Source organism: Rissa tridactyla, chromosome 5, assembly GCF_028500815.1.
Source record: "Rissa tridactyla isolate bRisTri1 chromosome 5, bRisTri1.patW.cur.20221130, whole genome shotgun sequence".
NCBI classification, from domain to species: domain Eukaryota; kingdom Metazoa; phylum Chordata; class Aves; order Charadriiformes; family Laridae; genus Rissa; species Rissa tridactyla.
In genome coordinates, this window is record NC_071470.1 from 63,485,227 (window position 1) to 63,503,116 (window position 17,890).

Below are 17,890 nucleotides of genomic sequence, written 5' to 3' on the forward strand. Positions count from 1 at the left end.
GAAGTACATGAGACTAAAGCAGAAAGAGGAACAGATGTCTTATTAATGTTCTTCCATCCCAACTCTCCCTTCTCTTCTCACCATCTCTTCTGGTCACCTTCCCTGTGAAGGGCCATGTAAGTGGCCAGACTAGACTGCTTCCCCAGGATACAGGAGGGTTCGGGGTGCAGGGGGCATGCATGTGTGGCAACAGAACAACTTCTGCTCAGCCTTCCCAAACTCTGTTCAAGGCCCGAGGGAGATTTTTTGAGGTTCCCATGGAGGACATATTCATTCCCCAAATGTTTTGCAAGACAGCCCTGACACAATCACTGTAGAGGGTATTTTTTTAACTGTTTGGCATGGAATCAGGACAAGGAGGTGTCCCAGCGATTAAGATTTGCTGTATGAATGAAATATTTCCTTTGTTAAGGAAAACACTTGCATGTAGTTTGTGGTGGGCATTTATTCAAGGTGGCTACGCCAGGGAGGCATTTGGTGTCCTTGTAAAACTTACTTATATTTTGAAGAATATGTACACACTCGGGAATACATTTCAGAGCAGCTCTGTGCAATAATCTGGTTTGTAGAGATTTTGAACAAATTAAAAATCTCCTAGTTGCTAAACTGAAGTTTTACCTAGAGTCACTCAGAGGTCTCTGTGACTATAAGTTAGCCTGCATTTGATTATAGCTTCAGGATATTCCACATGTTGGTGGAGCATTGCCAGTCTTCGTGAATATCTTGCATTTGGAAAAAATCTTGAACAAAATGTAAATTTTTGGTGCTTTGGAGCTGAGTGCAAATGTTTGGAGATTGTGGTTGGTTGGTGCTTCTGATGCTCATATGACTGAAGTTACTCAGAGTACATCTGTATTGATGTTGGACTAAATGAAACTGAGGATTTAGGCTTAGGTTTTTGTTCTGCAGTCCCTTAGGGAGCTTTGCACGACTCTGGGTGCCTTAACTGGGGCTTTTGACAGCTGCTGCTGTGTATGCTGAAACTCCTAACCTCCAACTAACTGCTTTTCTTAAACATGCAGTGAAACTCTGGGTTCTAATTTGGTCTAATTTCTAATTGGTTCAGGAGAGGAAAAAGAGGCAACAGTCAAGAAAGCACAGTTTTTTTCTCTTTGGACATTAGTTATATTCAGATGTTCATCTTTGCTTCTTCTGATTTGGAAATTTTCAAAGAGCTTCCTTCCTAAAACTCAGCAGGAGAGGAGAAATATCTCAGCTTTACAGAGTTTACAGTTTAGTAAGTCGTGACTTCAGCTTTTGTGGTTTTGCTCTTGAGCACAGCATAGAGCAGTAATGTCAGAAGACAGCCTCTGAAAATAAAAAGGAATTAATAACAGATGAACAAACAACTACTTGCTCTATCTTTCCTGATATTTTGCATGCCATTTAGCTTGTCATGAAAGCAGCAATAATTTGCATCTCTAGGTTTGCTTCTTGCTTCCAAACAAGTAGCTTTTTATTTATATCTTCATTTGTTTATTGATTTATTTATTGTGTAGTGATGAAGCTTTTCATATGCCAAATAAAGCAACAGGGAACCTTAGACCCAGGCATGTAAAGATTTCCACAGATAGGACATTTGCCTTCGAAGTCAAATCCACTTTAAACTGTTGCTCAATATGAAATTAGAAGAATAAATTTAACCAAGCAGTATGACACTTTAATTTTTTTCCCCAGTTTCTGGCCCTGAGAAACCAGTCTTTCCCTTTTCTTGCTTCCATGCCCTATGACTTATCATAGAGCAAGGACAGCAGAGGTAATGTGGTTTCATGCTATTGATATGGGGGCAAACGCCACCTTAATCCCTTACTCTGGATACAGGGAGTCTGATTTTCATCTCTGTTCCAGTGTAGATTGTGGTTAGCTTTGTTTGACCCAGCTGAACTGTTCTTCTTTGTGCAAGGTAAATAGTCCCCCGGTTTGCTCTGAATTTCAATGCAGAAGGTACAGCTTAGTGCTTCTGTGTCTCAACCGTCCTATTTAGAAATCACAGTTTCCTATCATAGCAAATGGAAATCCTATGAGATTCTCAAGACTCTTATTATGGACTGCTGGCACCACTGAGGTTCGGTGGAAGTGAGCCAACAGGCTCTAAAGCAAGCATTATTGGAGTCAAATGATCTCAACAAATTCTATTCATACCACTAAATAAGAGGTGGATATGTCTTCACGAGGACCCAAGTTCCTTTTGTGGCTTCTGGCAGTTCAGCTTGTGAAAATACGCATGGATCTCTGGTAACTGAAAGGATAAAGGAAAAGCAATTTGCATATCCTCATTGAATACAGAGATCAGCATTCATTTACAATACAAAGCAGTATCAACCTGTGTAATGAATGCAAATGAAAACTTAAAAAAGACAAAATTAATCGGTAAATTTTAATTAAAGTTGTATTATGACACAGGAGCCAGCCGTGGGTCTCACTTGGTTTTCTTTATTTAATAGCGTTGTTTTTCACCCACATTGGGCTATAGAAAACTGTTGGAGTTGTTTTTTCTCAGACCTGCTGTGTTGTCCTGGAACTTGCATGCTCAAGCAGAAAAGCATCAGCAGAGAGTGACGGGCAGGTCTGTGTCTGCGGTGTGGGCTGCAGGCTCTGTGCTATGGCATGATTGGATAAGTCTTCTCATTTATTTGTTTCTCTGTTCCTGTTTTCTTGTTTACTTTCATTTCATTTTTATTTTCAGTTGACATGTGGTCAGTAGGGTGCATCATGGGAGAAATGATTAAAGGTGCTGTGTTGTTTCCTGGCACTGATCGTATCCTTCCTAGCAGCTGTTTTAGCCTCAGTAGGTACCTCCAACCCTTTCCCCTCCAGCCCCTTCCTGCTAGACTAGTGCTGACGTACCTTTGTACTGTATCTAAAGAGCTGGGTTAAGTCCCATGGCAAAATCCTTGCAAGCCAAAATATCAAGAAACCGTTACTGCCTCTCAGTAAAAGAAGTCTTAGGTGGAAACCACACTGAGTATAGTGTAAGGAGATGGAAAACAGCATCCTACGTGGTTCATCGGAATCCATTTCTGCAGCCAGTGACCACTTGCTTTTAGTTTTGTTGTTAAAAACGTCTCTTTATTAATGGCATTAATTGGGGGTGGTGTTTCATAAATGACAGGGTTTTTTAAGTTCAGGTTGTAGCATGGTAGGCTCAAGTCAGTTTTCCTCAGGATGGTGTGTGAGAGATTCTGCATTTTAGGAAGAAGGTACAATTAACTTGGACGTGACTTTTAGAAATGCTTGTTTCTTTGCTTGTTTGCTCTGCAAGTGGTATTGAAATAGGAAAGTTGGAAATGGCTTCAGTTTGGGGATGACTTCTGCTTCCCAAGACTAAAATTATCACTTTGTAGCAATTTGATGACTCAAAAGGCTGGGAATTTCCTTGGAAACTGTTGTAGTGGACTTCAGTCTGTCATCCTTTATTTAAGTACGTGTAACTATTATGTGAAAGCAGAATGTATTTTTGACGTCAGCAGAAGTGATTTGTAGATAATAAATGCATTAAATCAGTAGACAAGATGTCCAAACAGACCAAGTATCATTAATATTCTCACAGCTTTTTCTAGTAAGATTCGGATTTGTTTTTGTCCAAAACATTGAATGATCATATGCATGCTGAAATGAACGCTAAAACTCCCATGAGTTTTCATGGGATTTGGAGCACATCTCACCTGCATATGTGAAAATAAACCTTTCCCTTCTATGTATTGATGGAACTCATTAGCACCTATTTGTGCTCCCAGGCTGGCTTGTGTTTTCTGTGAATGTGGAGTGAGAAATTTAAGTGTGGGGGTAGAGTAGTTCAGTGTTATAGTCAGTACTGCTTTTATGTTAATGGACTTACATTTTGCAAGGTGTAATCTACAAGTAAGTACAAAAAGAACTGAACAAGTCCTATATAGCACTTTAAAAACTAGTTTCTTTGACACAGCTTCATACTTGTTAAAAAGAAATCAAGGAAAGCCTCTATAATTAAACCATTATGTGTTCTTTATTATTGCAATAACCCCACAGAAATTGGCATTACTTGACGCTGATTTGTTTGGGATTGTTCTGTAACTGAGTTCACGTTCTTCATTTGTATTTATAATACGTTGCTAAATTTGCACTGTGTTTTATGTACTACTCTGCTTTTCTTCTGCTGTTCCATGAGTGTCTATTCTGTGAACAGAGGACGATGTCATTGGTTTCTTTCAGGGTGCTGAGCGCCCTTCCTTAAAGCCACCTCGTCTCCAAATCTGTCCTCCCCCACCTCTCCCCTGTTGCTGATCAGCCACTGGCAGGGGTTTGGCACTTCTCGTTCCTATGCCTGTCTGTACAGCTGAAAACCAGTCAGAACGTTGAAAAAGCAGACCAAGCCTGCTGAGATTGATGACCTCCTGACACTCCTTAAATCTGCATAGAAAACGCTTAGCGTTTCTGGAAAAAATATTATTTCTTCAGACATGTAATGGAGTTGGGGAGCTGTATAATTCCATCAGCAGGGGCAATGAGCTCTAAGAGCCTGAGGGCAGCATACTTGAGGATGTATTTAAGTGTAGAAGGAGCAACAGTAATCAGAAATCTGTTTCTTAAAAAAAGAAAAAAAAAAAAGCTTCCTCTTCAACAGCAAATGGATATAAAATGGGTTAAGACTGGCAGCGTACCAGAACTGGTTTTCAGCAATTTTTTCTTCACAGGCAGCACTTCATTTCACAACCACACTGTGACTTGAAGAGTGTTCAATGCTAATTTGTGTCCATTTTTATGCATAAATAACTGTGAAAAGCAGTTTTGAAATGGGAAGATGGAATATTCATGAGAAATGCATTGTCAGTCATATATTTGACTGCAAAATTTACTATTTGCCATTTTCCAGCAGTTAAGGAGTATAGGTCATTTGATATTGTCCTGTTTTTCAGAACTAAACAGTCTGTTCAGCTAACTGAAACGACTTCAGTAGCAAAATAGAGCCATCTGACATGGTCATGGAAAAATCACAAGCAGAAAAATAGGAAATGCCTTTGAGTAAGTGCGGAGTAGAGTGCTTAGCTAGGCTGCAGCTCTGTTCCACTCCTGTAATCCATTTGAATTCACTGAAATCGCTTGGGTGGAGCCGAGTACAGAATCCACCTCTATTCTTTTTTTTGTGAGTGAATGCTTTGCAGTGTCCAGTATCCCCTGTCTTTTTACTTATCTTTCAAATTTTACTATTTCTCTACCATTTTTGGTGTGTGCATGTGATGCAGTTAATTGTGAGCTAAAGCTCTAAAGCTTTTTTTCTTTTTTTTAATATTAGCTAAAGCTCTAAAGCTTTTTTCTTTTTTTTAATGTTACATGAAACTTCTTTTCAAGGTTGACAGCAGTAGTTCTGCTTACAGAGAAACTATTATCATGAAGCTTGGATATACTTTTGCCTCGAGGAAGGAGAAAATGACAACATGATTTGTTGTGTTGCCTCAGGAGCTATTTGGAAAGCTGACTGTACCTGTGAGTTGACTCTTGTTCCATGTGGTGTTCTCAAAATTTTGAGGGAGACTGTCACTCTTTTCTCGCCACTGCATAAATGATCTGAAGGAGTTAAGAAGGTACCTTAGTCCTCTGGTGAGCTGTGAAAGTGGTAGATATACGTGGATTTTTTTATGGTTTTTTTTTTCAACTGCAGAATGCATTTTGGGCACACAAGGAAGAACGTGCCTTTAAATTCTGTATTTGGGACTGCTTACAAGGAGACAAGTAGAGAAATGTTAGGTTAGAATGATGTCAGTTTCTCTTAGTATAAATCACAGATGGCCATACAAGCTATCTACAACTGCAATCATGTTATGCATGTCACAGCGACTGGGATATCGGGCTTTTACGCACAGTTTTACAGTTCATTTAAAAGGTATTTAATAATGCTAATGTTCATAGGTTGCCTCCTAGGCGAGGTACACGATGGTTGTGCATCCAGCTGTGCACGTTACAAAGGCACAAGTGTACCACAACAGAAGGTTCTAGAAGGCTAGAAACAGCCTGGAGGAGTTTGAGTAGATACTGCAATGGTGAGGAGACATCTGTGAGGAAAACGGTAATGCTTACCTGAGGGCGAGATTGCAAACCTCTGCTGCAATATCTGGACTATCCACTAAGCACTGATTTGCTTGCTGCTGTGTAAGCAAAGATGCTCAGTAACCGAATGAAGTGCCAGCTAAAAAAAAATAGCAGTTGAAAATTTTAGTGGAGGTGTCATCATAGATATGCTTCCAAAGGGTTAATGACAGCTACACAACCAACACTGCTGTCTTCTAACTTCCAAATGATCAATGGTAATCTTTTGAAGTAATTTTATTTATGTGCTACATGTTATTTTTATTATCACCACATGTTCTATTATGGCATATAAATAGCAACTACTATTCTTAAAGTTGCAAAATATTTTCTGTTACAGTCAAGTTTTTGCAAATGACACATTCTTCTCAAAGCATTCACCTCGGCAAAGAAAATGCTCTGCGCTTGCTGTTTTGTCAGATGCTAATGTTTTCAATTTATTTTGTGTGTTTTTTGTAAACTGTGCTGACATCAGTATGTAAATTGACTGTGGAAAAAATAGGTATCTGATGCTGATGTCTCCCACGGTGAAGCTGGTTAGTTTGGTTTTTATTAACAGATTATTTTTTTAAAAAAGGTCCAATTTAATAAAATGAAAATGGGTTGAGCTATCAACTTTACTGTTGGTGTGACAACTTGATGTTGGGGAGGGCAATACAGAGCTCCTCATAATAATTATTCTAATTTTGACAATTTAGGAGCATCAAGAATTTGTACCCAAAGCAATGCAGTCAGTTTTCATCAGTGGAAACGTGTATTTAAGGATAAAACTTTCAGCAAGTTGGTTCCTTTAAGATTTTGAGATTGAAAAGAGACAAAGCTACCCTGTCTGTCTGCTGTGAAGGAAGAAGTCCGTGTCCATTTTGTTTTCATTGTGCCTGTCTTAATAAGAGCAAGATTTGACGTGCCCTAGCCCTAACCATCTCCAGAAGCAGCACATTTAGCCAGAAAGAGCAAATCTTGCTCCGGTGCAGTAAAGCTAGTGTAGATGTGCTGCTTCATAGGTGAAGAAAGTGGAGTCCTGTATGCTGGGCAGGGAAGCATCGTTGCCCACCATCACCACCACTGTCCTCCACAGTTCCAAAAGTTCTGGTTTTTGTCAGAACTAATTGTGGTTTTCACATCACAGTCCACAGATATTGCTTGAGGAGGATTTTGGGAAGAGGCTTTTCTAGCACAGCCACACTTCAGACTAGCATGGAAAAGGGATGATTGGTCTCTGGTGATTGGTTGGCTGTTAGATTTACAACAGGAGATTTTTTTCTCCCCCTTTTTTGAGGAAAAGAAACATTACAGTAAGAAAAAAGTAAGATTACAGTAAGTTATTGCTAAAGGTTAAACAGCTGAGCACTGACAAGTTTCTGACTACTAGGGAAGAATGAATAGGCTTAACTATACATGCGTCATAGTATATTGTTATTTGTATTGCAGTAGAGCATACTACTGCAAACAGTATCTCCTGCAAAACCTTGCGTTGGATCATAAGAAAATATAATCTTTCACTCAGAAAAAGAAGTATGATTTACACAGACATTATGTGAGAATGAAAAAGAAAAATTATTGCCATTTTGAGGCTAGCTAGCTTAAGTATAAAGACAACAATTTGTTGTCTAAATTTCATTTCTTAATCACAAGCTATTTGTGCATCTGTAGAAATGCTTTTAATATTTTCTGATTGAGAGAGAAGAATTCTAAGTTTTCCCTTGTAGCCAGCTCCATTTTCCGGATTGTTTGAATGTTTGCAGAAATGTAATTTAACTGAAGTCTGCAGGCCAGCTGAAGGAACAGAACAGTGGTCCTTAATTCACACTTCTGAAATACTAAACACACATTGCATCAATGGGAACAGAAACAAAAGCAATGGTAAACTTTCAGCCTCTATCTCTAAATAGATGCTTTCACTGGGGAATCTGATTTTTCCAATAGAAATACTTTATTGTACATTCAAATTTAATTTTTCCCATTAGAAATTTTGTGCATTTGCTTTAGAAAAATACACCTCTTAATCTGAAGTTCAGATTCTAGTTATTTTCCAAGTAAATAACCAAGTATTTAGAAGGCAAAGGAGAAGATGGTATTAGACTGCAAAGAGAAAAAGTGGTTGGGACTTGAGGCAACCTGAAGCCTCACTCAAAGATAAATCTTCATTCAGAAGATACATATTTTAGAATTGTTTTCTTAAATAAATTTACTTGCTGTAACTTTGGCTATCTTAATGTTAGTAAAAATGCTGCAGTGTTAGTGCCAGAGACAAATTAATAAATCCAGGTTAGATCCTTTCTTCTGTCTTAAGGCATACAGCTATTGTGTATAGCTGACAGGTTTCCTTATTCCCGTTTGGGGCAAGGGACAGCTGAGATGATTCAAATAGCTTTAAAGCAGACATTTCATCACTTTCCAGAGCTTTGGGTAGTAATTCTTTCCAGCTTCCAGTCTGTCCAACATTTGCTTAATTTCAAGGGGAAAAAGAGGGTCTTCTGTTAGCAGAAGTTTTTCTTTAAGTTTTTTTTTTCACTCAGATACAGGTTAATCTTTTTTGGCCTGGGAAGTTTCTGTCAGAGATACATAATCATTAACACTTTTTCAGTTGGTGTGCAAATAACATCTATAGTCACAACCACTCATTGGTGAACGTAACCTACAGTAGGTTTTGATTTACATTAGGACTGTTCTATAGTAACATTTGTTTTCTCCAGAATTGCTAAAGTTAATCCTGACTGCCAGCTACAGAAAGCTTCTTCTCTTTGCTTCGACATGTAGACCTCAGAATTTTCTCAAATTTTGTTTTTTTTTAATCTTGTACCATGACGGGTACAACCTTATTGTCAGGGGCACCACAGATGCATTACAACCAGTGACTGTATGAAAGATAACAATGAAATGGAGCTGGACCAGTATTCAGCAAGAACATCATTACATTCTTGCACGTTTTCATGTGTTGGACTTCAGAATATAATCCAGTGCTAGTAAGGCCTAGGTAAGTGGAGAAACAATACCAGAGAGAAAATGTGTGTGTCCATCTCACTGAAAAATGTTCAGTCTCCACCTGCTCTCACTGGGCACAGTTTCGCTATTGCTATTATTAGGACAAAAACAGGTCCTGAGTGCACCATCGTGTCAATTTGTGTGTGTGTGTATAGATATATAAAAAGAGCAAATCAATATATTTTATTAAAGGGTTTTGTCAGTATTTGAGCAACGTAAGTCAGAACTAATACAGTAAAGAAGCACAATTACCCATTCGGATCATTCAGTTACTCAAAACCAGTCCCTGAAGTTGTGGTGGTGTAAAGCCTGGCATTTTTGGACCTTGGTGCAAGCCAGGGCTGCAAAAGCTACAGTGCTGTCCTCCTGTAAATCAAGGCTAATTGGGGAGTGGAACATGGTGGCTCTGCCAGCTTTCTTGGCTTTGGCTGTTGTCTTTGCACTGATGACTCATGAATCTTCTTCCATCTCTTAAAAATCTTCCAGTTGTGGGCGGTAGCCTGCTTGTCTGTTGTCTCTTAGTGAGAGCATTTCTGTCAGCTTAGAAGGGTGTGCAGTGGGCACTGACCATTGGAAGAGGTCAGGATTCTCCTTCTCCCCTTCCCATGACCATTGACAATGGTTCCTGCCATGTGGGCCCTATTTTGGGATCTTTTTTTACTCTTTCCCCTTATCACACACACCCAGAGCATCTTACTACATCTTCCCTCTCAACGTGTCCAAGTCCTGCAACATTCTGTAATCCCAAAGATCTGTCTCTTTTTGGCCTTCATTAAATGCCTTGAGAGATGGTTAACCTGCTCTGTACAGTAGAGCATAAGCTTCTGATGTCTGCTTTGAAGCAAGTCCTGTATCTGGCCCTCCCTCTTTATCAAATGGCCTTCACTCAATCTGCACAGGTAACGCTTCCAGTGATGCTTTTATACCTTGGCTTCCTCACCCACTTGGCTTCTCTTGCCACAACTAACAGCACCTTCATTTCTGTGTTCTCTGTTCTCTGCAAAGCATTTACATACTCTGTATTTTCAAGTTACTCAGAAAGACCTGCTTCTGAAATAGTCCAGCCAGCAAACAGTGAGGTGTGTTAACTTGAATTCAAGTTTAAAATGTCAAAACACTTTATTTTCTAATAAATTGTTTAATGAAATATTCAAGCTACTCTTTGAGCAGCTATAGTCTTGGATAACTTAATTGTTGTTGCAATTCTTTAGTTTTCTTTTAAGAAAAAGGTATTTTTCATGGACAGCACAAGATCCATACAGACTATGGAGTGTTTGTGTGTGAGGTGTTGTTCTACATAAATCTTTGATTTGGTTTAAAAAATGAAAGTTGTTCAGAAGTTTACAGACCACTGCTATTTCTAGCAACATTTTCAGTTGAAATGAAAACCATTCAAAACACTGTTTCAGCATTCTTAAATCATGTTTAAATTGTTTTCATTCCTTTAAACACTTCTGATTAGTAAAACTGCAATTTTTAAAGGAATTATTTGATTTTTGTGAAAATAAGACAGTTCAAGTGAACCCAAATTAAGTCTGTCTTGAATTTTCAAGGTATTTGAAAATACTGTTTCTATTTCCCGAAACTGAAACATTTTTTTGAAAATCTGAAATTTCTACTGCACCAAAGAGCTGCTTTTTGCCTGACCTTTTTTTTTTTTTTTCCTTATCTTTATTCTGTTGACTTGATTTCTCTCCTAGATTGTGAGGAACTGTCTTTAGTATTTGGGAAACTCCTCCACACTTATGACACTCATGACAATAATAGCTTAGAAGAATAATTAAAAAAAACCCAACAAATCTGTGCTGAAATGCTTTGAATGTTTGTCTTTTAAAAGCTTTTTATTTCCAGTGTGTTCTTAACAAAACTCCATCGCATTTCTTAGCATCAAGGTACCCATGGCTGCATGTACTCTTCCTTTTTTTTTTTTTTTAATGTTGTCATCATATTCTTATGGGAATATTCTCTGTGAATTAGACAGTGTGATGTAAAGATGGTGCTGATTTTATAGACATTTGCTTAATAATTATATTTTTTTTGGCACAGTAAGGCTTGTTCTGAAGATGGCTGGAAGAGCTCCATAACACCTATCAGATGCCTAATTGTTGTCTCAAGAAAACTAAAAAAATCAACACCAAAAGGAAAAAAAAAAAAGCTCAGTACAAATTGCCTGTAATACAATTTCTTTTTAACCAGGAGGCCCTGTTTCTTATTAGTCAGTAACAGTTTAGCAATGTAGCCATCACATTTGCAGTTAAAGAGAAACATCTGTCTACACCTGAGGCATCATTTGTCTATAGAAAATGAGTCCCAGTGCATTCTTATGAAATCAAACAAATTACTTTTGAGGGGTTGCTGGTTGGGTGGTTTTAGCAAAATTAGCACCAATAAAGTTATTGGAGTGAGTAAACATCCAAGTGTGAAGCAGATGAGTTGACGGTGACTTCTGTCCCACGCAGAACTCCTTTTAGCCAGCTGGATCACTCTCCACAGACTGAATAAAGAAGGCAGGTGAAGGTGTTGTTCTTCTCTCCTGCACCTGTGTAGCCAAGGTGTCATGGAGGAAACTACCTGCATGTAAAAAAAGGGAGTGCAAGTCACTGGATTGCAAGTTAAAAATAAAGATGGTAAAAAATCTTGACCCAAAGAGAGGAAGCTGTGTATTTTCCTGTGGTGCTGGTGGTTTTAGGGTTGCACAGTGCCCTCAAGTAAGTATAGTTGAGAGAGTTTTGCCCTTTGCAGGCTGTAGGACCTGGAGGTATAATGATGAAAAAAAGACAGTGACTGCAAAGATGTTATGAAGGGAGTGAAACACTTCTGAGGATTCTCAGAGAACGCTCAAACAGAAATGTCAGGAGACTACACGTGTTTGCATTTCATTTTCCTTAACTACTGATGTTCAGATATTGATCAGTGGAATAAAGTTATTGAGCAGCTGGGAACACCCTGTCCGGAATTCATGAAGAAGCTGCAGCCGACGGTACGGAACTATGTTGAAAACAGACCCAAGTACGCTGGCCTCACTTTCCCCAAACTTTTTCCAGACTCTCTCTTCCCAGCTGACTCGGAACACAACAAACTCAAAGGTACGTCTGACAAAGCGACACGGTTCGCGTGTCAACAGCTACAATGCAATGAAGGGTTTTTCCATTTTTCTTCTCTCTAGTTGCACTCCCTTTTAATGCAGTTAGTTGCAGAGATTAATAATTGCAGGGGTTTTATTCAGTTGAGAGGCAGCTGTTGGAAATAATTTTTGGAGACCCTGGTGCTTGGGAAGCCAAGGGAACATATGTGTTGAGCTGATGTGTTGAGCATATCCCCATGGTTTTCTGTGTGATGTTTCTGTACCATGAGGAGCTACAGTGTTCCTTTACTCTCATTCTTAAACTTGTAACGCAAAGGAGCAGTAGAAATTCCATCAGAAATCTCAGCACTTGCACTGTTTTGTTTTAGGTGAAAAATACCAGTTCAGCCAGATGCTCTACCTTTAGTAGACAACAGAAAGATATTAGCAATGTTAGCCAAAATGGTCTCAATGTGGCTGAGGTTTAATATCTGCTATGGGTGGATTTCTTCTTTTGAAAAATGTTGCAAGTTGATTTGGATATGTGAAGTAGAGCACTAACAATTACAGTGTGCCTAGATGTACCCCTGTAAAGTATATATTGCAATGATTTTAATCATATACTGAAGTCTTGTTTTACTTGAACGCAGGGCATTGACCTTCAATTGGAAAGTGATTAATGTGTGTTTAGTTTAGAAAGGATTTCTCGACACAGCTCTGGAAACCCTGCAAATTTGTACTGTGTATCAGTTCTGCACCACTTGAGTACTTGGGCCTGCTTACTACAGTGGCATGTAATGGTTTTCAGTTGCTTGCAATTTGCATGTCATTACATTATACAGAATACTCTTCCAATTAACAACTGTTTCATAGCAAGGCTGCTTCCTCAGCTCTGGGATCAAAGTGAAAGGTCTGAGTAGATGCTTTTGGATACACAACATTGTATACTCCTACTACAATAAAATTGAATAACAGAATTTTCTTGGATTTGGAGCTAATGAATAGAAATGACTGTCAAACAGTGCTGTTATCTTTTGGATACAGGAAGTATGTGCATCGTAAGAGTACCTGTAAGTTCCAGGCTTTGATTTAGTAGTGCCGTGATTTTAGACTTCAGTATGCGAGCTTTTGTTTTCTGATCCTGGCAATAGTGCAGATACCTCAAGCACTTTTTTCTTGGGTATATTATTCATCCCCCTACATGGAATCTGCATACAACATGTAAAATCTCATTAAAGCTTGTTAGGGGATTTAAGGTATGCAGCCCTGATGTTGGCACCTTCCTAATGAATCTGACCTAAAATGATTACTGAAGAACTCTTGCTATAACAAAGCAAGGGGCAGAAGTACATACAAACAATCTCTAAAAGGGTTGTTTCATTGTTACTTTCCTAACCCAATTAACCCTCCTCTGGAGGCAGTGATTGTTTTGTACTAATACTATGTTTATCTGATTTCCTTGTTCTAGCCAGCCAAGCCAGGGACCTTTTATCAAAGATGCTAGTCATTGATCCGGCCAAGCGAATATCAGTAGATGAAGCCTTACAGCATCCATACATTAATGTCTGGTATGACCCAGCAGAAGTGGAGGCGGTAAGTGAGGCGTGACTCCTTACTTCAGACAGCTAAATGTAGATATCATTTATAGATTCCTACTGCTTTACAGCGGCTTCATAACGAGCATGCTTTAAAGAAACAAGTTGTTGAGACTGTGGTGGTCTTTGGGTTTATGTGAAATGAGACCTGTAGGGACAGGATATATCTCTTTGTTAGATTAACTGACAATAGATGGGAGAAGCATAAACACTTCAAATATATGAAGTCATTTTTTCCTTTCTTCTAGACAACATGAAGAAAGGATTTTGAACCCAGTAGCTCACCGTGTTTTTCTACCTATATAAGTCAGTCTGGCAAAAGATACTTACTCTCTAAAACCTTTCCTATGTTTGTTCCTATGTTCCATTGCTTCCTATGTTTGTGTTCAGGATATATGTGGAGAGGAGGAGAATTAAACAAAACAATACAAAATGCTGAAGTCAGGATTCGGAAAAATCTTAGTGGGACATAAATTATTCATTAAAATGAACCAGGGGCTCATGTGTTTTCCTGGGCCATAGTTAAATGTTCAGTATCATGCACACTGTGTGCAAACAGAAATGGAACTTTTCGTATATGTATACCTTGATGAGGCTGGTGTTAACAGGAATAAGTGCAATCTGTAGGCACTTCAGCGACATGGTATAATATGTATAGGTATGAATTCAGAGATGTTTTCTGTAATACTAACCATGTACGAGAACAAAGCTCAGTATTTCAACACATTTAGAAATCTTACTTAACCATAGTAGGAAACTAAGACCATGAACCTTGCAAAATTAAATCTCTGCTGTTTGGCGGTATGCTGCAATTCAGTGGATATTCTTGAAAATGCAGTAAACTTCAAAAGTAACCAGAATGCACAAAACTCCATCAAATGTCACCCACGTGGGATTTTTGCAGAGTATGTTATTTAGGAGTGCTTTATGGGGATGGTTCTGCTATCTAGAGAGCCTTCAGGTTTTGTGTCCTGTTTAGTTTTCTTCAAGAAAAAATTTTATCAGTCTGAAGCGTAAACATTTAATACCTCACAGTATTTTACCCCCTGGCATGTACATTTTAGTGCCTTCCCTCTTGAAGATCTCATTCCATCGTCAGATACTTTTGTTGTATTTCCATGCATTTCTTAACTCTATTTTACGGAACTGCTCTGATTTTAGAACTCAGATTTGAGTCCCTCTTTATATGTCATTGCCCATGAATTTAACCATGGAGAGCCACTTCTGATGCAGAACAGGAAAGGAATTTGGTACAGTGCATATTTTGATGTAATGATTTGCCCAATTTCCAAATGTATGCTCTTAGTTGTATTTCAGATTGAAGCGGAGGTTGCCCTTTTAGAAAGAAAAACTTGCCACACACACCTAGAATTACAGCTGATCTTGAACATCGTATTACTGTCCTCTTATGCAGCCAGAGTTACATCGGGGTACATCGATGGCAGAAGAGACAATGGTTTAACTTCTGATTGTACCACAGAGTCCTCACATGACCTAGAACAAACCACATCCTTTCTCTGGATTGTGACTGTAAAACAGTAATAATAATTATTTGTTTTGCCTGCCAGGTGAATTGACTGGAATCTAATGAGCCCACTAGCTCTCCAAAGCCTGTAGTAATTACATTCTAGTTCATTGAGGCATTTGTCTCTTACTTGTGCTTCCTATCACCATAGATACCTGTACAAATGTTGTGCCACATGGTATAAAATCACATTCCTTGCATTTTCACTGTTGACTGCATTTCATTGCTCAGTAAATGACTACAGAAGGTGTAAAGCAGTGGAAAACCAAACTGTCATTGCTCCCATAGTAGCTCAAAGAACAGAGGATGTCCTGTGAGGAAGGAACAGTGCCTTTAAATGTTCAACTTCAAGTGCTCAATGTTGCCCCAGTTATTTGTAGTTTTCATCTTTGTGTAAATTGCGTATTTTTACATAACCCTCTGTACTACATAACCCTCTCTACTCTTCACCCACCTTGTACTTTGCACAGTTATTGTCTAGTTAACATGAGATGAACATCAGCATCCCCAGCTTTCTCTCTCTCTTAGCTTCAGAGTTTTCTCTTCAAAACATGCTGTATCTTGTCAATAATATACTACAGAATCATACTAATACTTTTGTCATGAGTACTGTGACCGTGAAGTTTTATTGAATTGGTTTGACATCAATCGGTCTATGGCACAGAGACCCTTCTTCTCTTGGGATCGCAGCAGGTTAAAAACCGGGAAGAGTCAGGTTGTGTGCAGTGTAACCTGAATAGAAGAGCATGGGATTAATAAATATTCATTGTATTATTTCAGAGTGCTAGGAATTCTAGAAAGAGACTGGCTTCACTTAACACTCATTATTTTTTCCAATCTCATTTTCAAAGGGAAAGTTAAACTGGAAGACTTTCTTTTTGCAATTAACTGCTTATTAAATTCTAAATTTCTATCTGTTCATGCTGACACACCTTCAGTGGCTAGCTGTGAATCATTTACCAATTATTTTCTGGAGAAAACTTAACTCAGTTGGATTTTCTTTGTCTCTTGATTCAGCTGTTGAAGTGCATGGAATAAATTTCTCAAACAGATTCATGGGAGATTCATGGCTTTCTGCTCTTTCTCAAAAGAGTGTCCTGAGGTTCTGGGACTGATAGTAACTGGCAGTGCCTCTTCGAAGAGTAGTTATTGCAGCACTGGAGAGAAAGTTTTACTTGTGTGTCCGTGTCCAGCCACTTCTGGCTGAACGCTTGATGTCTGATTGGCTATTAGGTGAAGGTAGCTGTATGTGATAAACTTGTTTGTTGGTAACACAAGTGATTGAGTGATTTAGTGCTTCAAGAATGAAGTAACTTGTTTCCTCTTGGGAAAAGCTGTGTTGGTGTGCACAACAGGCTGCGTCCATGTGTTTGTGACCTCAGGCATGAACCAGGGGAACCTCCTGTAAAATCCAGAATACTGTTTGGCATATCTTGTAACACTGCACTGACATCCGATGTCTTGAATGATTTCAGTTTTGTGCTTATGCTGTAAGCCCCAGGCTCTGCATTGTGTTAACTCCCTTGTTCTACTTCTGTGTTACTTGCAATTTTATATTATTAAGGGTTCTGGATAAAGAATTGAATTACAAGAGTTTTTTGTGCCTCTCAAATATGTACTTCACTGAAATATCCACCTTGTTACAGTTGCAGAAGAGTTAGGATCAAATCGCATATACATTTCCTAACGCCATGCATTAAGCATGTCATGGGAAATGGTGACATGACTATCGTGTTATGTATTTTTGTTAGATCTTGCCAACTTCGTAGCAGGGGTAGGAGTTGGTACTCATCTAAAAATGTCCAACAAATGAGCTCTTTGAAAGATAGGTACTTTTGCTGATTCATTTAATAATCTGACTGAATTTGTCTATACTGAATTAACCCACAAAAGTTATAATAGGGTACAATTGCATGGAGTAGTAGTATTTGAATGACCTAAAACCTAAAATGGTTTTCTGGCTCATCAACGTTAGTTTTTGCCAAAACAAACCTCAGGGATATCAGTACAAAGAACAGATTTGAGTCTTATTCTTCCAGGTTCTGTACATCTTAAATTTCGCATTTCATTTTGGATGGAACAAGTCATTTTTCCCTGTCTTGGTAAGCTATTTCATTAACGTGTGCTATGAAACAACAGTACTAGCACGTTTCATCAGTGAATTTTCTAAGGGATCTCTGGATCCAGCCCACTGAATTTTGGAAGGTGGAAATGGAATTTACGTCTGCCACCGGACCTCAGTTCTGCAGCTGAACCTGTTTCTAGATGTCAGCCAGAAGAAGATTATAGATCACAGCACTGTTGAAATGTGCTGAAATCCTCATGCTCAGTCCAGGTCTTTTTGTCCACAACCTATGCTGTAGTTTGTGAAGCTTATAAAAATTTCTCATGGAAAAGGTAGAGAAATGTGTACCGATCATTAACTGTTTCACTGAATGCATTTAAGAGTTTGTCCCAGTGTGGTCTCAACTTTTTGTGCCTACCTATCTTAGCTGTGTTTGGGAGCCAGCTTTTATAAATGAAGGACAAAAGCAAATGAACGACTACAGTCTAAATAGTTTTTTCAAACCATTTAACCCCCTTTTTCCTTATGATTATTCATGTACAGATTTAGCATCTGTGTTCATGATTGGAACAGGCTGACAAAAGGTTTATGCA

The 17,890-nt window shown here is 38.6% G+C and overlaps 1 protein-coding gene across 4 annotated transcripts in view; it reads left to right on the forward strand.

Moving 5' to 3' along the window:
- MAPK10 (mitogen-activated protein kinase 10) overlaps positions 1-17,890 on the forward strand; it is a 78,670-nt gene that overhangs the window by 45,986 nt on the left and 14,794 nt on the right. For 2 of the 4 annotated variants that reach the window (XM_054202759.1, XM_054202760.1), the window contains exons 8-9: positions 11,952-12,134; positions 13,581-13,705. In XM_054202759.1, the coding sequence (XP_054058734.1) occupies positions 11,952-12,134; positions 13,581-13,705 (308 nt within the window). Of the gene's footprint in view, positions 1-2,686; positions 2,759-11,951; positions 12,135-13,580; positions 13,706-17,890 lie in introns of all 4 variants that reach the window. The other 2 variants (XM_054202761.1, XM_054202762.1) reach the window with 2 other exon arrangements.